The sequence below is a fragment of the Protopterus annectens genome, chromosome 7.part1 (genome assembly GCF_019279795.1).
Source record: "Protopterus annectens isolate FY-2018-M chromosome 7.part1, PAN1.0, whole genome shotgun sequence".
NCBI classification, from domain to species: domain Eukaryota; kingdom Metazoa; phylum Chordata; order Ceratodontiformes; family Protopteridae; genus Protopterus; species Protopterus annectens.
In genome coordinates, this window is record NC_056740.1 from 51,481,723 (window position 1) to 51,499,464 (window position 17,742).

At 41.9% G+C, this 17,742-nt stretch overlaps 1 protein-coding gene across 1 annotated transcript in view; it reads left to right on the top strand.

Moving 5' to 3' along the window:
- Window positions 1–17,742, top strand: part of MCM2 (minichromosome maintenance complex component 2) — a 340,582-nt gene that overhangs the window by 18,119 nt on the left and 304,721 nt on the right. Inside the window, exon 2 of the mRNA XM_044078541.1 lies at window positions 10,025–10,209. Coding sequence (XP_043934476.1) covers window positions 10,025–10,209 — 185 coding nt within the window. The remainder of the gene's footprint in view (window positions 1–10,024; window positions 10,210–17,742) is intronic.

Genomic DNA, 17,742 nt, shown 5'->3' on the forward strand with positions numbered 1-17,742 from the left:
TCTCCCTCTCGGAGGTTCAGTGCAGGTCAGCTCAGCTCCTACATTGGCCTTGGAGCAGTCGCCCTCTGTTTGGAGGAAGTCTCCTTCGGAGCCGGGGATTCTTTCGGGTCAGGACAGCAACGCCTTAGAGGTGATAGGCGTGCTGTCTGCTGAGACAGCTCCACCCTCTGCTCCATTGGCTCCTTTGCCCTCGGTGCTGGTGTCCGCCTCTGAACCTCCCCTCTGTCCCAAGCGTAGGGAGCCCATGCTCCAGGATGCCCCGTTTGGCGACTCCACCTTATCCGAAACCTCCCCTGAGCATTCCTTGGAGGAGGTCCCTCCGAAGAGGACTTGCAAGAAGAAGCATGTGGACTCCCCTGAGTCCTTGACATCAGATGGACTTGAATGACTCAGAAGGGTCCCCACAGTCCCCCTCTGAAGATGTCTCCTTTGTTTGTTTCCTGTGCTCTATCAATCTCCAGGGTGCGTACTACTATATAAAAATAGACAGATAGTCAAGGAGATGTATATATGCTTCCGGCTGGGAGCTAGTCACTACCAGTTCAGAGTGGGAGCTAGTCACTACCAGTTCAGAGCTCTGCCCTTTGGTCTCACCACAGCCTCCAGGGTGTTCACCAAATGCATGGCAGTAGTTGCGGCTCACCTGAGGCATCAAGTATTCCAGGTGTTTCCATATCTAGACTGGCTCCTTACTGCCACTACCGAGCATCAACTAATCAGGGCAAGGGAATACACAATCTGCTTTTGTTCTCAACTTGGGATCACCATAAACTAAGAAAAATCTGCCTTGCTGCCTTCTCAATATTACCATTTATAGGAACAGATTTAGACACAAGGGCCATGATAGCAAAGCTGCCTCAAGAAAGAGTATTAACGATCCATTGCCAAGTTGTCATACTGTTCACACGAGGATTCAAGCAAGATTTGTCCGCAGGGTACTGGGTTCTATGGCGGCGGCAATCCTCTCTGGTCCCTATGGCTCGCTTCCACATGAGAATTCTACAGTGGCTTCTATTTGCAGAATGGTCTTTCCAGGATTTACCCAGATCACATCAGATTCTGATCACAGAATCCTGCAAAGGGGATATGGTGTGGTGGCTTCACTCCCCTGTGGTGACTATAGGCAGGCCATTCTGCCCCCCCCCCCCAATCTGTAGCCACAGTGACCAAGGATGCTTCCCAGATAGGGTGGGGGGGATTATCTGGGACAGACTGTTAGACTTAGCAGGAACATGAGTACCACTTGCCCATCAATGTCCTGGAGATGAGAGAAGTGCTCCTGGCATTGCAAGCACTTCAGGACTCTCTACCTACAGAGACTGTAGCAATTCAAATGGACAATATGTCTGTAGTATGATACATCAACAAACAGGGTGGAACTAGGTCTTACCCCTTGTTGTCGAGAGGCTCTACGAGTTTGGCAGTGTCTTCCCAGTGCTTTCTGGTTGCAACGCACATCCCGGGGATATCCAGTGTGATAGTGGACAAGCTCTGCCGGGCCATCCTGATGCCCCACGAGTGGTCCCTGAAGCAGTTGCGGACTTGATTTTTTGCAAATGGGGCCAGCCATGTTGCTATCGGTTTGCCACCCCCCCCCCAACAACAAATGCGGCAGCTACTTTGCCCTAGTCCAATCACCGGGACAGTCACCCAGGGATGCAGTTGTTCACGATTGGCCCCCAGGACTGCTTTATGCCTTTCCACGATCCCCAAGGTTCTTCAGAAAGCACAGTCATTGGGCTGCAAGTTAATCCTCATTGACCCTTACTGGCTTCGTCAGATATGGTTCCCATTCCTTTGGCCTCACCTGCAAGGGGAGCCTTGGATCCTGGACCCAGTGCCAGATCTTGAGTTGGGGGGCTCTTTATCCTTCCATTCAAACTCTCAAGTTCACAGCTTGGTTTCTCCACTTCCGGTCTTAGCCAAGCCAGCGTTTCCCCAGCCGTTCAGCACATTTTGATTTCCTCCCATAAGCCCACTATTAGACTTTATGCTAGTAAATGGAAGAGTTTCTCTTGTTGGCAGTTAAAAATCAGGTTGATCCCTTTATACTGCTTCCCTTTAAAAGATTCTTGACTTTCTCGCTGAAACACTTGACCAAGGAGCAGCTGCAGCTACTATCAAGAGTTCAGTTAGCTGCCATTTCAAATTTTCATATGGGTGAAATGGGTTCCAATATCGTGTCCTAGAAGTTATGCAAAGCTTTCCTAAGAGGTACTACCATATTAAGACTTCTGATAAGAGAACCTCTATCCCTCCTGGAATTTAAATTTAGTTTTAGACGCTCTGATTCTTCTCCTTTTGAACCTTATGCTTCTTGTCCGCTCAAATTTCTGACTTGGAAGACCCTTTCCGTGGTTGCAATTACCTCAGCTAGACTGGTCTCAGAATTACAGACCTTATCTATTCATCCCCCTTACTTGAATTTCCATAAAGATCTGGTTTCTCTCAGAACCAACCCCTCTTTCTTACCCAAGGTATGTTCTGAATACAATCTGAATCAATCCATAGAGCTTCACGTGCTTTTCCCCAATCATGGCAACAAGGCAGAGTATAAGCTTCATCAATTGGATGTTAATAGACAGCTACGTTTCTATTTGCACAGAACCAAGGACTTTATAAAATCTGATCAATTATTCATATCCTATGCGGACAATAAGAGGTTGTGTGGTCTCAAAGGTGACTTTATCAAAGGGGCTTTCAGACACTAAAACATGTCTACGAGTTGCGTAAACAAAAACTTCCAGGGAAAGTTAAAGGGCACTCAACAAGGGCCTCTATTGCCTTTCAAGCCAGATTGCCTTATGGGTTCGATCTGTGCAGCAGCTACATGGGTTAATCCTCATACTTTTATCACTCATCACAAAGGATGTGGCCTTCCGGAACAGGGCATCTTTTGGTTCCACGATCTTGGAAGAGTTTTTTTTCCAGTGAGCTACCGAAGAATCGGGTGCTGGGGATGCTGTCCCAAACAGCAATAATAAAGGTGAAATATGGACAACATAACATAAAGAAGTTATGTATTCACCACAATGTTCCATGTTTGTTGTCCTTAATCTCGCCTTCCTCCTTGCGTCCCTCCCTCCTTCCCCCTTCCTGGAGGATCGAGAGGCATCCCTTGTTTTGTTTGCTATACTGGCTGGGTTTCTTTTATACCATTCCTTATGGTCAGTCTCGGTCTACTACTATTACTTTTGTAGGGGAATCACACCCTTGTATGCAGGTGTCATTGGATATGTAAAGTAGAGTACATCCCTTATCTATTTATATGGTCTAGTGTTGGATTATCACAAACAGGATCTGGGTAACTACTGCTAGGCATGCTGGGATAGGGGCTAGTCTCGTGCTATAGTATACGGCCGAGTCGGAGGAGAGGATCGGCTCTCAACCCAAACAGCAAGAAGGAAAGTGAGATAAAGGACAACTAACATGGAACGTTATGGTGAGTACATAACTTCTTTTTATCCATGCTAAGATGCATGGTATATCCTGTGGTTCTATTAACTCCTTACATCTGAGTGACACCTCCAGGTGCAACTCCTACTAATGCCTGTAGGTGTCCAATATTGCTTGTTCAAATTGCATCAATAATTCCAAACTGTGCAAGGTTTTAAAATATTCCATATTAAAGCTTACACAATGGCAAACTCAACTACATTAGTATTTGACTTCTGTCTGGTTCAGGTAAACGGATACTGTTTTTTAGGGTATTAATTTATGTAGATATAATTTTCACATTTTTCTAAATATCTCAACAATCAAGTAACACAGAATTCCTTAGCCTCATATGAAAGATCTTGACTAGATGAATAAAATGTTGCCGTCTAAGTGCAACTTCAGTAGTTCCTGAGATATTGTAAGTTTAAAACCATTACAAATGTAATGGTTTACTGTGACTTATAAAATTTCTTTTAAGACTTAGAACCTGAAGAATACTACCACTATAAAAATAGTTTGTGCTGAAGCGTTTGCCATTTATACTGCTTTCATAAACCCCTATGGTTCCAGAGTTATGAACATTTGTTTGAAATGTTGTGTCTTTCGGCTTTTTCCCGGTTAGGGATCGCCACAGCGGAACTCCGGTCCACTAATGATTGGCAGTAGAGTTTTACGTGCTGGCTTGCCGGGCCTAACGCACAACCTTCAACGAAGGAACGCCCATTCACGCATGTCCCCACACAAGACGCTCTAACTGAGAATCGAACGGGCAACGTCTAACTGTGAGGCGACAATGGTACCGCAGCACCACCGGTAATTTGAGTCTGTCAAGGCCCCACCCGTTGGAAGTTACAGTGTAAACTTCTGGGCTCCATTGGAGTGAACGAGTTGGGCTGTCTGGTTTTGCCTTATCTGTATAGCACTCTCTGCTGGTAAAACACTTAAATGCTTTCAGAAAACATTTTCTCCAAGCCATTTCTCTTGGTCTGCTAGAGACATGAGAACCAGACACCACTGTTTACTAGAAAATAAACCTTCTGATGTTAAATTTCGTTTTCGTTAACTTGCTTTCTCTTAAAACTTGTTACAAGATTAAACTAATGGCCTTAACCCAGTCATTCTCCTTATTCCAGAATGAGAAAAAGCACACTAATTTTTCCTTTGTCATGCTCTTTTCAACCATTTTTAACATTGTAGTGCCTGCGTTTCTTAAAACTGAAAATGAATAGTCTGCTCTTACTGCGGTACGGCAGAAAATCAAGTTTTCCATATGTGCTTGGTCTTTTAATTCGGTTATTTTTTTAAATATTACTTCTACAGTCTCATACAGCCAGCTTTTTTGCTGAAAAGCTACAGTACTTTTCCCAGTCAGTGTTTTTTGTTACTTTTGTAGCTGATTTTCCATCATATAGCTGATTTTCCATCTGGTCCTCTATTTTTCCTGGCATCCAGGCAGTGCACTTACTAGCCAATTACTGAAATTTGCCCAGAAATCTAGGTCCACTTGCTTTCTCTGCTAACTCTTCACACTGGGAGAGCTTGCTAGAATTAAGCAGTTACTCAATGTGTAGCCATCTTGGAAGTTGTTGCATTAGTGCTATTGATCTCTGAGCCAAGGGAAGGCAAATGTGTCACTGACATACCTCTCAACTGTCCAGCTTCTTGCGTCAAATTTTTGGTCTGTTCCTCAAAGAAAAATGCAGTTTTCTGGCAAATCAGTGAGGACTGATTTTGCTAAATGACAAACATTTGAGTTTCAGGCTTCATATCCTTAAGAAAATGCATGATAACACAACTTGTTGTTCTAGCTACTTTGTTTATAAGAGCAAAATTTAAAAGTTGTCCCTGTTTTGGGCATTTCTCCCCATTATTTTTGGCTTTGTCCAGATTTCTTGTGAGCGGTATAGAGATTAGCCAACAAGGAGAGGAGCTGGTAGCAGCAGATGCTCACTTGCGAGGAAGAAACAATATTCCAAATAGAAGGGAGATGAAGGCAAGTTGGCAGGGAACTGCAGAGATGGCTGCACACTGATCAGCAGATTAACTTTGGCTGTTCCACTGTGGAAAAAGAAACAAGAGTTGAGGGCTAGCAATTCCGACACTTAACAAAGTAAATACACTACTTGGATGCCAGCAAAGAGGAAACTTAATGAACTTGGAAAATGATGAATAGAAAACAATAGTAAGAATCCTGCAGCTGTTTGTCAAAAAGCAGGTCAAGCTCTAGCTTTGGTACAAGAGGTGGCTTCTGGTAATTTTAAGAGGGGAAAAAAATCAAATGTGCTCAGAGCTGATTAAGGTGAAACACTGAAGGTGTATGTCAACTCAAATAACAGAAGCCAGAAAAAAAGGTTTTAAACAGCTATTCAGGTAAACTGATAAAACTGTGAAAATCTGAGGCTGAAATGAAGAAAGGGCTTTGCTGAGTGTGAGACTGCTTAAGAAGAGCTGTTTAAAAAAGTGGTAGAGTCTGAGGATGGAGCACACACAGAGAATGTGAGATTTTCTTCTGTTCCAGAGAAACTAAAAGGATTGGGCTGGTCAGAAAAGATTGCGAAGCGAGGTTAGATACGCAATTTACAAAGAAACAATGGGAGGACAAATGTATGGCTCCCAAATATGCAACAAAGTCAAAAAAATTTAGGATTTTTGCTTGGAAGTGCTTGCATAGTTGTTTATACCCCCAAGCAGACTCCAAAGAAATTTTCCACTGGTAGATGGCAAACACTGAGGTGTGATGGGGAAGAGACATTACTTAAGTATACGTTCCAAGTGTAATGAGCTGGCAGACGTTAAAAATCCCTACAAAGTATTCTTTTCAGGAATACTGTAACAGAATACCATTTTCTAAAGATCCCACTTCTTAACATATTACATAAAAATGGAAATTGTGGGAACAATACATGCAGAAAAATGTTTTGGAGGGAGGAATGAGGTTTAAGAATGGTATAATGTTTGTAGATGGGAACTTTTTAATATGGTTTGCTTGCTTATAATATAGGCAAACTTGCATGTATACAAGTGATAAGCAACAGTTTATTGAATAACTGTAAATGTCAGATTTTTTACATATTATCCAGAGGTTCCTTTATTTTCTGTTTAACACTGCACTTAGCTTTTGTGACATTACCCTTATTCTGCAATATTTTAACCTTTCGGTCACCACAGGCATGGCCTAATCTAAAATTGGTCATCCTTGCTTAAGTGCATAGTCTTGGATTTTAGTTACTAATTTTAAGGTTGTTAGTCATCTTCCTGATCATCTCCCAGCACTAAGCTTTGGTTCTGGTTCAAAGTACTCCCGATTCTTCTAATCAGTTCCTGTGCTTTTTCTTTTGTCTCATGAATTTGGTTTGGATGAATCCTGCAGTGAAACTCTGGTACAGTTGTTTATTATGCTTCCATAATATTAATAGTCTGTCCCTTCTAGCTTCTTTGATGCAGTACCCTGTCCTCTTGCTCTACGAATTTTTGAAACTTCTCCTTTTTGAGAAGCCTCGTAAAGGTTTGTTTTTTCCAGCCTTTTGTTATTGAGTTGATACGACTTCAATATTTGTAAAAACAATCTCTTGATCCAAAGTTGAAGCTTGAACTGCTTTTTGCTGCAGGATCCTTTTATAGCCTATGGTTTCTCAATCTTTTCTGGATGATTTTATTTCAGTTTCTCCAAATTTCTTTGTTGGCATCCAAGCGGTGTGCTTACTAGCCAGTAACTGAATTAGTCGCATAAAATTACACTAGGATAGCTGAAATTAAGCTGTTGATCAGTCTGCACTCTGCAGCCGTTTTGGAAGTGCTCAGATCTGTGCTTGTCTTGAGTTTGGTTTGCTTCGACTGCAACCTTTGTATGAATTTGTTCTGTCCAGCGTGCTTACTGTGTGAAGCCCATCTGTAACTTTTATCCTATTTGGTGCTGCACACAATCTGCCACTTACCAGCGAGTTGTACAAATTTTCCAAACTCTGTTTTTAACTCTGTGCTTTGTTCAGTCACATAAGCATGTATCCTGTTCTGTTGGGTGTTTTTTCTTGCATTAGGCATGAAGTTGTTGTTTTGGTATTGACTTTAAAAGGAATGGAAATGGGGGAAAAACAAGGTTTTGTCACCTGTGACATGATGAAGCAAGGCATTCTGGCCTTCTTTCTGGCTTCTGTGTAGTTCTGTTTACAAAGTATAGCTCAAACATTGGTGTACAATGCTTTCAGTTTGTGGCAATTGTCAGTTTTCAAACAGCGTTGTGTTGTATATTAGTAAAGATTCACCACTGCACAGCTTCATACAGGATCACTAGAGCCTCTCATGGGTTCAGTACTAGAGTATTTTTGATGAGCAGCACAATTCTGCCAAAGTATGGTGAGAACTATGCTCTGCTGCTGAGGAGCTACACACAGTGAAGAGTGACCGCAATAGATTGGCTGCTTTTCAGGGGTGTAGCTAGCTATTCTGGAACCTGGTGCATTCCCCAGTCTGACCCGTCCACTTCAATTTGAAGAGTAAATTAGGTGCCCCTCCCCTTAGACTTGGAGCCAAGAAAAGCTGCTGTTTCTTTTAAACCATAGTAAACTGCTTGCTACTGCAGTTTGTTGAAGTCTCGGGTGCAATGCTAACATTTCAATATGCTGCTAAAACCCCTTTTATTTTATTTTTTTTATTTAACATTTGTTAACTGGGAAAGTCCAACTTGGAACGAGCCAATTTTCAGAGGAGGCCTGGGGAGAAATATTCCAGATGCATGCCTTTGTAACATCTGAGGAAGCCCACACGAATGCAGGGAGGACATGCAAACTTGCGCAGAAGGCACCCCATCCTAGAATCGAACTGGAAAACCTTTTTTGTGAGGTGCCAATGCTACTGCTGCACTGCTGCTGCTAAAGCGTTGTATTTAAGGATTTTTGTGTGTAAAAATAAATAGAACTACCCTGCGGTAATAACAGCAAGGAATGAAAAATTAAATTTCTGTATTGTTTTACTTTGAAATTTAAACAAAGGCATAGTATTGCACTCAGCTGTGATATGGTAGTAATACTTCATATTAGGAATAGATTCTTTTCTGCCCTGCTCTAATTTCTGAAGTTGAAAAGTTGCTCTGCAAGATTAACATCTGGTGCCAAAGTGACTTTTATTTCTAACACTAAAATAAGTTGGCATGTATGCAAGCCTTAACTGCAAATTTGTTTTCAGTAATAGCCGAATATAAACGTATGTGAATCTGCTCTATAACCTAACCTCCTCCTCCTTGTATAACTTAACGTCTCTGCTTTTTGCTACTACTGACTGATACTTTCTCCATAATTATTTTTGACATTGGTACAATAATGCTGATTAATATCTCTGTTTATACCTCTGTGATTGAATTAATCTGGCAACCAACAAAATTCCTGCTTTTATGTGTATACTCTGTAAATATTACTGTAATCACTATCTGTAAGTGTATCTAGTTTTGCACCAATTAATGTTTAATATTTTCTGTATCTGTTCTTGTTGGAGCTTTTCTCCCCAGGACTTCACTTAGGCTCTTTTAGGCACAGTGGACTTTCCTGGTAAACAAATGCAATAAAGAAAAATATAGTATACACATGTTTGCCTCAAAACTGAGGGTTCAAGAATATGGAGGGAGAGATTTTGTTGTTGGAAAGCTTTGGTTGTGTTCTTTTTTTCTGTCTTTCTCAGATGTGGTTTTTTTCTGCCCTCTCGGTAGGTATGCTTACTTTAGCTAGTTCTCATTTTAATCTTCCTTATTTTCACAAATTCACAGTAAGACGCTGTCCGGTTCGGTTCTCAGCTAGAGCGTCTTCTGCGTGGAGACATGCGTGAATGGGCATACCTTAGTTGAAGGTTGTGCGTCAGGCCTGGCAAGCCGGTATGTAAAATTCAACTGCCAATCATTAGCGGACTGGAGTTCCGCTGTGGCGACCCCTAACCGGTAAAAGCCGAAAGACACAAACATCAATAGAGGCTACATATTTATTTCTTCAGTGTCTGAAATACACTGTAAATCCATGGAGCTTTTAACTAAATGCTACTGCAAAACAGCTCTACTTAGTTGTATTACCTGGTTATTCAAATTAACGGGTTGTACTATTGCAATTGGAAGGACAGATGGGTGTTGATCCTGTTTACTAGATTTGTGGGTACAGTTTAGCCTTTTAGGCTGCTGCAAGTGACACACACTCTTGTAAGAGCCATGGTGTTGGCTGACTCATTGCCCCACTCAAGTTATCCATCATACTTCAGGATTCTTCAGTTTCTTTACTGTGTTGTTGCTTTTCTTTTTCAGGAAAGGAATGTTTGCTGGTGAGCATAATCTGGTAGAATGAACTGGAAATTTAGTATTTGGCTAACTAGAGTGCCATGCTTGTTTTTAAATACTTGTATAGCCTGTCTGTTCCCCTGTTTCTTGGGCCACTCTTTACCAGATGAAAGGGCTAGAGTTAAGTGTACAAAAATTATTAGCAGTTTGGCGTTAGAATAACAAATCCGTTTCTTAGTATTAAAGAGGTTAGTTGAGGATTTTATTTTGTGCTTTTTTTGTTACACGTGTATCAGTGTTGAGGAATGGCAAATGATTGTTCCTTCATCCTCCTAGGATTCATCTGAATCTTATCATATGATAACAAGCCCCCGCAGCTCTCGGCGTGGGGATGCTTTGACATCAAGTCCAGGACGGGACCTTCCTCCATTTGAAGATGAGTCTGAAGGTCTTCTTGGAGCAGAAGACCTCCCTGACGAAGAAGATGATGGAGAAGAACTGATTGGAGAAGGCATGGAGAGGTAAGCGTTATTTTCAGTAATGAGTCTGTCCTGTATTTACATGTATTGGTTGTAGCTTAACTGTTTATATTTACAGTTGTGATACTTCTCTTTGTACACATGCATGGAAGCCATGAAATACTTTTCTGTTCTTGGCTGAAATGCTAAACGATATCCAGAAACAGCAGGTTTACACTTTTTGAATTGCGCACTTTGTTTAAAACTATAGGACTGGAACAGGTGTAAGGGATTACATTCTCTTCTATGATTAGATAGAGATCCATTGCTTGCAAAATTTATTTTGTGAACTAATTAGTGACAGAAATAAAGCTTAAAGTCAATGGTATGCAAGCAGTTTTAATTATTTCCCCCCTCTTAGGTCAGAGGATAAAAACTAAATTCATATGGGGGGGATTCTTAGCATGCTTCTTAAAAGGCACATAATGAATTTTATGAAAGAGCTTGCATTATATAAAATAAACCATTGGTGGTACAAATACCTGCATTTGATCACGTAGATTAATCTTTCTATCTGCCAGGAATGGAGGCTAGTGGTTTTGTAGTTTAAAGTTTAGTGCAGCTTAAGGTTGTCTGGGAATCCCTTGTGCATCTTCCTATATGCAAACTCACATATGTGGCAAAGTTCCTTTATAATTGGTAAGTACTTGTAGAACGCTTGTGGAATGTGGAGGCACTATAAAAGCATTCTCCATAGCCCTGCATTCATTTATAAATCAGTTGCACAGTCACTAATGGCCAACTGTTAATAGGTTGGCAATTAACATTACTACAAGTTTTCACTTTGCCAAATTATTTTTCCTCAATCTTTTTCATAATTGTTATATGTGGTGATTAAGGTGCAGTGGTGATGGATGTTTTATGGCACTTCACATTTCATTTTTTGTTTATGCTTACAAAGTATAAGGCTTTGGCTGGTTTCAAAAGTATTTGCATGCATTAAGATTTAAGTGTCTTGGGAAAGTAAAGTTGCTGTAACGTTTTGCAGTTTGTCTAATTTTAGAGAGATCCTTCAGGATGGACTCTGTATAGTATGCTATTGTGGTAGACCCATTACAATTGATACTGACTTGATTAATGCATAGAAAAGCTTGAGGGAAATCAGTTTCTGGCTACTACGAGATAGTGTCTTAACTGTAATGTCAAGATAGCCATACAGGAAATCTGCTTATTGTGATCAGAGTCTAGCAGGAGTATTTAATGTTGTGGAAAAAGATGTCCTTTAGTCTTTCCAAAGACAATTGTTTTGGATGCTTCCTTTATGAAATTAAGCAGTACATTATATTCTCCATATTGAGTAGGTAGGTACCGAAGAGAGTGGCTTCGGGTGGATACCATTGTAATGCTTTGAAGAATCGAAGTGTGCCTAATATGTAAATGCTAAACAAATGAGCTTGTTTACACAGTTATTTATGCGAGTATGCAAGTATATGGATTTTTTTTTTATATCTGGAGGCGTTGTGATGACCATAAGAGACTAATAGGGATTTGACAAATTGTTTGAGGGACCCCAGTAGGTTAGATTAACAGAAATTACCTGCCATATCTCGTAGATTACGAATGTTAAATATTTTAACCCCTTCACATTATGAAGGTGGAAACTAGAATGGTGTTAATGCTCCTTTAAATTTCCATTATATCCTATGATTATTAAATGGTGCAGAGAATACTGATCTATCTTTAATTTTACAATATTAAAATCTGTGATTTTTTTTTTTTAAATCACTTTCAATGAGCCATGAAATTGAGAGTGCATGATAATGGTATCTTTGCTCATTATTAATCGGCTTCTTGAACAGAGAAAATTGTACTTTGAGAAATGTTTTCTTGTTGCAGGTATTGCTTGTACATCACGGGGAAGCCAAGCATCACTTCTATAGACATTATTTCCCACAGGGATACTTTGTCACAATTTGCATGTATGGGGGGGGGGGGGTTCCAACAGTGTCAGCAAAAAGTAGGAGCACTGCTTATGTTGACGGAGTCCCTGCCTGCAGTATGATCCTTTTATCCATAGGGATTTAGCTGTAGATGGGAAAATGCTGCTGCTTCTTTAACTACTTGAGCCTTCAGTATTCTCTGACCTAGAGGCTAGAGCTAGCCTAATCCTTTGGGCCAATATGTCAGTTGATGTATGTCTTAAAGGGAGAATAGCCTTGTGGCATTGTCTATCCTTTTCTCCATGTCTTTCAAGCATAAATAAGCATTTGGTAAGTTCATCTGTTTGCTGAGCTTTTCAGTTGACTTGTACTATAGGTATAGGAGTAGTTAATGTTTTATTTGGTAAATGGTGAAGCTCATACTGACTTTGCAGAGACCAAATTTTGTGTGCCTATAATGTTCCTAAAAAAATAGACAAGCCAACCTTTTAAATGAGAAATTATACCAAGAGAACCATTTACAGTGTATCTTTTTGTTTGGGAGAATTGATAAAAGAAGGCTCCATTGTAGGACTCAACACTTCCCTTGCAGATTATGCCAACACCAACCATTTAAAATATGAGAAAAAAGAACCTGACAACTTGGGGAAGGGGCTGTTCTATTGTTTTACATATAATGGAAGGTTCAGAAAAAATGGAGGTGTCAAAGATTGTGTTTGAAAAGACTGGTGATCCCATCAATCCCACCAAGGGTTGAGGGAGCTAAATCTTAAGGGACATTCTGACCCCACTAAGGCGCATATAGGGGGAATTGTATCTTGCAGTAGTAATGACAATGCCTCTAGTAGTGTGAGTAGGCTTCCAGCCTGGATGCTTATTCATACTGCATTATCAAAAGTATTTCAGCCTCCTACAAATATACAAGCTATCCTAGTGTGGGTGGCTGTGGAGAGCCCACCTAGTATTTGCTTGCTTTATAGGGCTGATGGCTGTGTGGGAAAGCCTTACTGACCTCTACCCCAGCCTTTTCCACTACCTTCTGTTACAGGTTTGCCAAGGAGTATGTAGCTGCTTGCAGGAAGAAAAGCACATGAGCAGCAATGCTTTACTCAGATCTTGAGTTGTAACATTACTGTGGTAGAATGACTTCATTTTGAGTGCTAAAAACTCTTGGCATATGTCAAAATCTGTAAGAAACACTCTGGATGTCGATGTGAAAAATAGAGGAAGAAATGCTTGCTTGTTTAAGACTTCAGCGGTATAATTATTTGGATAGCACAGTAATTGTATTGGCCAGATAATTACTTCATGGTTTAAGTGAAGTGTTTTAAAGGCTACAGGTTGAATTCTGGTGTTCAACGGATGCTAAGAAATCTGGTGTTTTAACATTTGTATTGTCAGGTGGTGTGCAACACTTGGCAGCAGATCTATCATATCTCACTTGGAGCTACAGCTGCTGGAAAATCCTCCTTGGTTAAGAGGCCCATCAACCTAAAGATAATGAATATTACTCAGTCCATAAAGATGTTAAAACCATTTGGTGCGGAGGTACCCAATGAATAATTTCAGACAACATCACTATAATATAGTACATGAACAGGATGGGACTTGCAGGTTAGTGGCAATAGTTTGAGCCTAACTTTTCATCTAGGTCATTGTGCTCATATCTGTAGAAATGAGAATGGAGCACTAGCGCACTAGCAGACTAATTCAGTAGGCCTAAGGTAACCAGTCACTAATTGAGAATGGGTCCTGTTTTTTTTTTTTTTTAGGATCTAGTCCGAAGTTGCAGAAAGGCACATAACAGGTTTTGTGCCAGGTAACCATGCAAGAATGAGAAGTGAATGTATTCTCCTGTGGTGAGGGGAGCAATCTTGTCTTTATACCAATACTATATCCTCAGTGTGGGGCAAAACAAGAGTGGTTGGGGCTAGGCTTTTAACATTCTAGCTAAAACTGTGTTCTTATTGCTAGAGACCATAGTGGAAGCATTACAACCTTCATAAGTCTGAGCTCTGACTCTAGAAGAGCCTATTGGTATATTCCCACCCTCAAAGAGCCTGCAGCTAGCAGCTTGGATGGTCTTGGTCCAATTCCTTTTTATGACTCTTTTAGAAAGCAAAGAGGCTTTGTACTACTAAATCCTATATCTGGTTGAAGGGTCATGTTTCTAATTGGTGCCACACATCTAGAAGTCCTGAAGTAGTACCTGGTGGAGTTTTAGCAAGGGCATTTCTTACACCTTCTTCAAACTGTGTATTTCTGCCATTGTAGCTTGCTTCCCCGTGGACCCACCCTTCTCAGCCTGTTCTATGATGCTTGCTCTTGCACTTAAAGGAAAACGCCTTAGAACTGAAACATGGTTTTTCATTGTATTTTTGTTTTCTGAGCCATTTTTTATGCCTCAGAATCTCTCCCAAGTCTTCCTTTTACAATTTTAAAGCATTTCCCTCAAAATGACAGATAACTGGGCCTGCCTTGTTAATGTGATCTTGTTTTCCTCCTTTCATTCCTTCCTCCAAGAAGGCATTTCAAGTCCTGTTTTATATACGATTCATGCTAGACATAAGGTAGTGGTGGTGGTTTCTCATGCCATTAAGATAGAATGGCAGGACTTTGAAGCACTGTCTGTTAAATGCACCTACTTGTACATTTCCCTGACCGAGCCTCATTTGTGTGTTTGTCAGAGCTTGTTCTATGCTAGGCTTTTGCAATGGAATTATTTTGTAATTCTAAAAGAATTGACAGACCCCCCCCCCACACACACACACACTCATGCTGAGGTGTGAAAATTCTCACTGCAGTAAATGATCCTTGCTGTTTTCATAAGTAGTAAGACTCTGCCTGTCTGCTACTTCCCAATGCCTTCTCCTCTTTTGAATGATGCAGAATTAAAATGTGCTTTACTGGTTCCTTATTTCTGCTATCTTCACCCCCTTTCTCCTATTTCATATTTATGTATACTTTGGTAACCAGGAAAGTCAACTGATCACAGAATCCTTTTCAGTCATGATTCGGGCTATATTGGCAAAGATAATAACAAGTAATAAATGCATTTAGCAATGCAAAGAAAAGAAAAAATACTGACCTAGACATTAGCTATGTGTTGCATAAGAAGTCTTTGTGTGACGGTGAATAAGTAAAACATTAAGCAACATTTACTAGAATGTATACATTAATAATGCTAAACTCTACTATGTTCTGTTTATTATAAATAACAGATTGTATGTACCCATATTCTGTGTCTGTGTCTCCCCTTCAAAATATTGAATGATCGTAACATCTAAGCTCAGAACATTGAGACCATAACATCTAAAACTCATAACATCAAATTTCATAACATTGAAACTTTGCATCACAACTTCAAAACCTACAAACCACATATAAATAACATCCCCTTCACCTAAAACAATACCAAAGTAGTAAACTTTTTGTACTACGTTTCTGTAGGGGGGGCAAGCCCCCCTCCGCCCCTGACATCCCCATAAATTAAATATACCAACTCTGAGATTGCACTGCAGTGGGAAACCCTCCACATGGGGGGTGTAGGAAGGCTTGCCCCCCCATTCAGAAACGTAGTACAAAGTGTGTTTACTACTTGGATGTTTTAGGTGGAGGGGATGTTATTTAACCTGTGTTTTGTAGGTTTTGAAGTTCCGATGTTATGAACATTAGATGTTATGAACATTAGATGTTTTGAAGGGGATCCATTTATATAATATTTATATAATATACAATACAATATAATTTATTATATTATGTGTGTGTGTGTGTGTGTGTGTGTGTGTGTGTGTGTGTATATATATATATATATATATATATATATATATATATATATATATATATATATATATATATATATATATATATATATATATATATATAATGTGTCTATATCTGTGTGTGTGTGTGTGTGTGTGTGTGTGTGTGTGTATATGTGTATATATATATATATATATATATATATATATATATATATATATATATATATATATATATATATCCTTGTCTGCTGGTTCTCCCCCTCCTCGGCTCCGGTCTCCAGTGCGCTTCTCACCGGGACCTGAGGAGGAGGAGTCGAGGAGGCACTCGAGGCCTACCTCGGTAGCCTCGTCGAGATCCACGTACAGTTTGTCTGATGCTGATCTGGACCGGATGATGAGAAGGTTCATCCAGGCCCAGATGCAGATGGGAGTGCTCCTGCCTCCCCCCCCCCCCTCTGGGGGGGAGCTCGACCCCTTTCTTTAAACCTATAGCTCCTTCTCCGACCCGCTACCTGGGTTCGGAGCAGTTGGAGCCGAGCAGCTTTGGAGCCGAGCAGCTTCGGAGCCGGGGGTGGGTCGGCGCCGATAGTACTGGGTACTTCGGATCCGACCCTGCCCTCGAGTGCTTCGGATCCGACCTCTCGGAGCCTGGATCAGAGCTTCGGATCCGGGGGGGATCAGTGCTCCTTCGGCGCCATCAGTGTCGGAGCACACTGGCCCCTCGGATCAGAGTGCTTCGGTGCCGGCTCCGATCCACTCTTCGGATCCGAGGGGGAGCCGATTATCGGATCCTTTGGTTGAGGTTGGCTCCCCCTCGGCTTTTGATGTAGTGGAGAGGGCCCTGTTGAGGTCGGCTCCATCCCACTGGGCCAGGCTTCCACCATCCGACCACTGGGACAGCCCGCTCCTTTGCCCCAAGTTGTTCCTTTGGAACATGACACCGCTTGCGAGGGGTCCTCTTGACAGCCCCCCTGAGGATGCCCCTCGCAAGCATACGTGCAAAAGGAGGCACATAGACTCCCCCGAGTCTCTCACAGAAGACACATTTGGAGGAAGGGGAAGGCTCCCCAAGATCACCCCCCGAGGATGTCTCCTTTGGAGACATCATGGAAATGCTTCACATAAGGGGGGGGGGTGGTCTGCCCCCAAGTCTTCCTCTGACGAGTCCATGTTCTTGGAGGCATTTGAAGCGGGCCCGTCTACCTCTTGCGTGTCCCCTCCTGCCGACCCCCTGGTGGACCTGATTACCACCAGGGCGTGGAAGGATCCAGACACTGTGGAGCCAATCCCAAAAAGGCCAGACCGTATCCTTAGTCCCCCGGCTGACCGTACCCACTGGAGCAAGGGGCCTCCGGTAGATGCCATGTTGACGGCGGCAGCCACCAAGAGGGAACTTGCTCAGGAGAGCCCCTCAGTCCATCCCCTGAGCAAGGAGTCTCTGATGATGGACCGCTTGGGGAAGCGAATGTTTAGTTCAGTGACCTTTTCAGTGAGGGCGCTGAACTACTTGGCAAATGTGATTAGGATGCAGCGCGATCTTATCAAAGAATACGCTGCATCCCCCCCAGAGTCCATGTCGGAGGAGGACAAACCGTTGCACTCCACCCGTATGGCCACTCTCAGGTCCGTGACTAATACCTCTATGCGGTTACTGTCCCATGTTACGGAGGGAGCCGCTAGAGCCGCAGGGACAGGCCTAGTTACTAGACGTCAGGCCTGGCTCCGTCATTGCGATTTCCGCGGAGCCCTTCAGGCGTCATTCGTGAGCGGCTCCCGCCGATGGTTCTGCCCTTTTTGCAAAACTGTTGGCGATACTGTGATCCAGGCGAGAAGGGCGGGAAGGCGCTGTCTGTCGTGAATCCGCTTCTCTGTGCCCCAGAGGCCCTATTCTA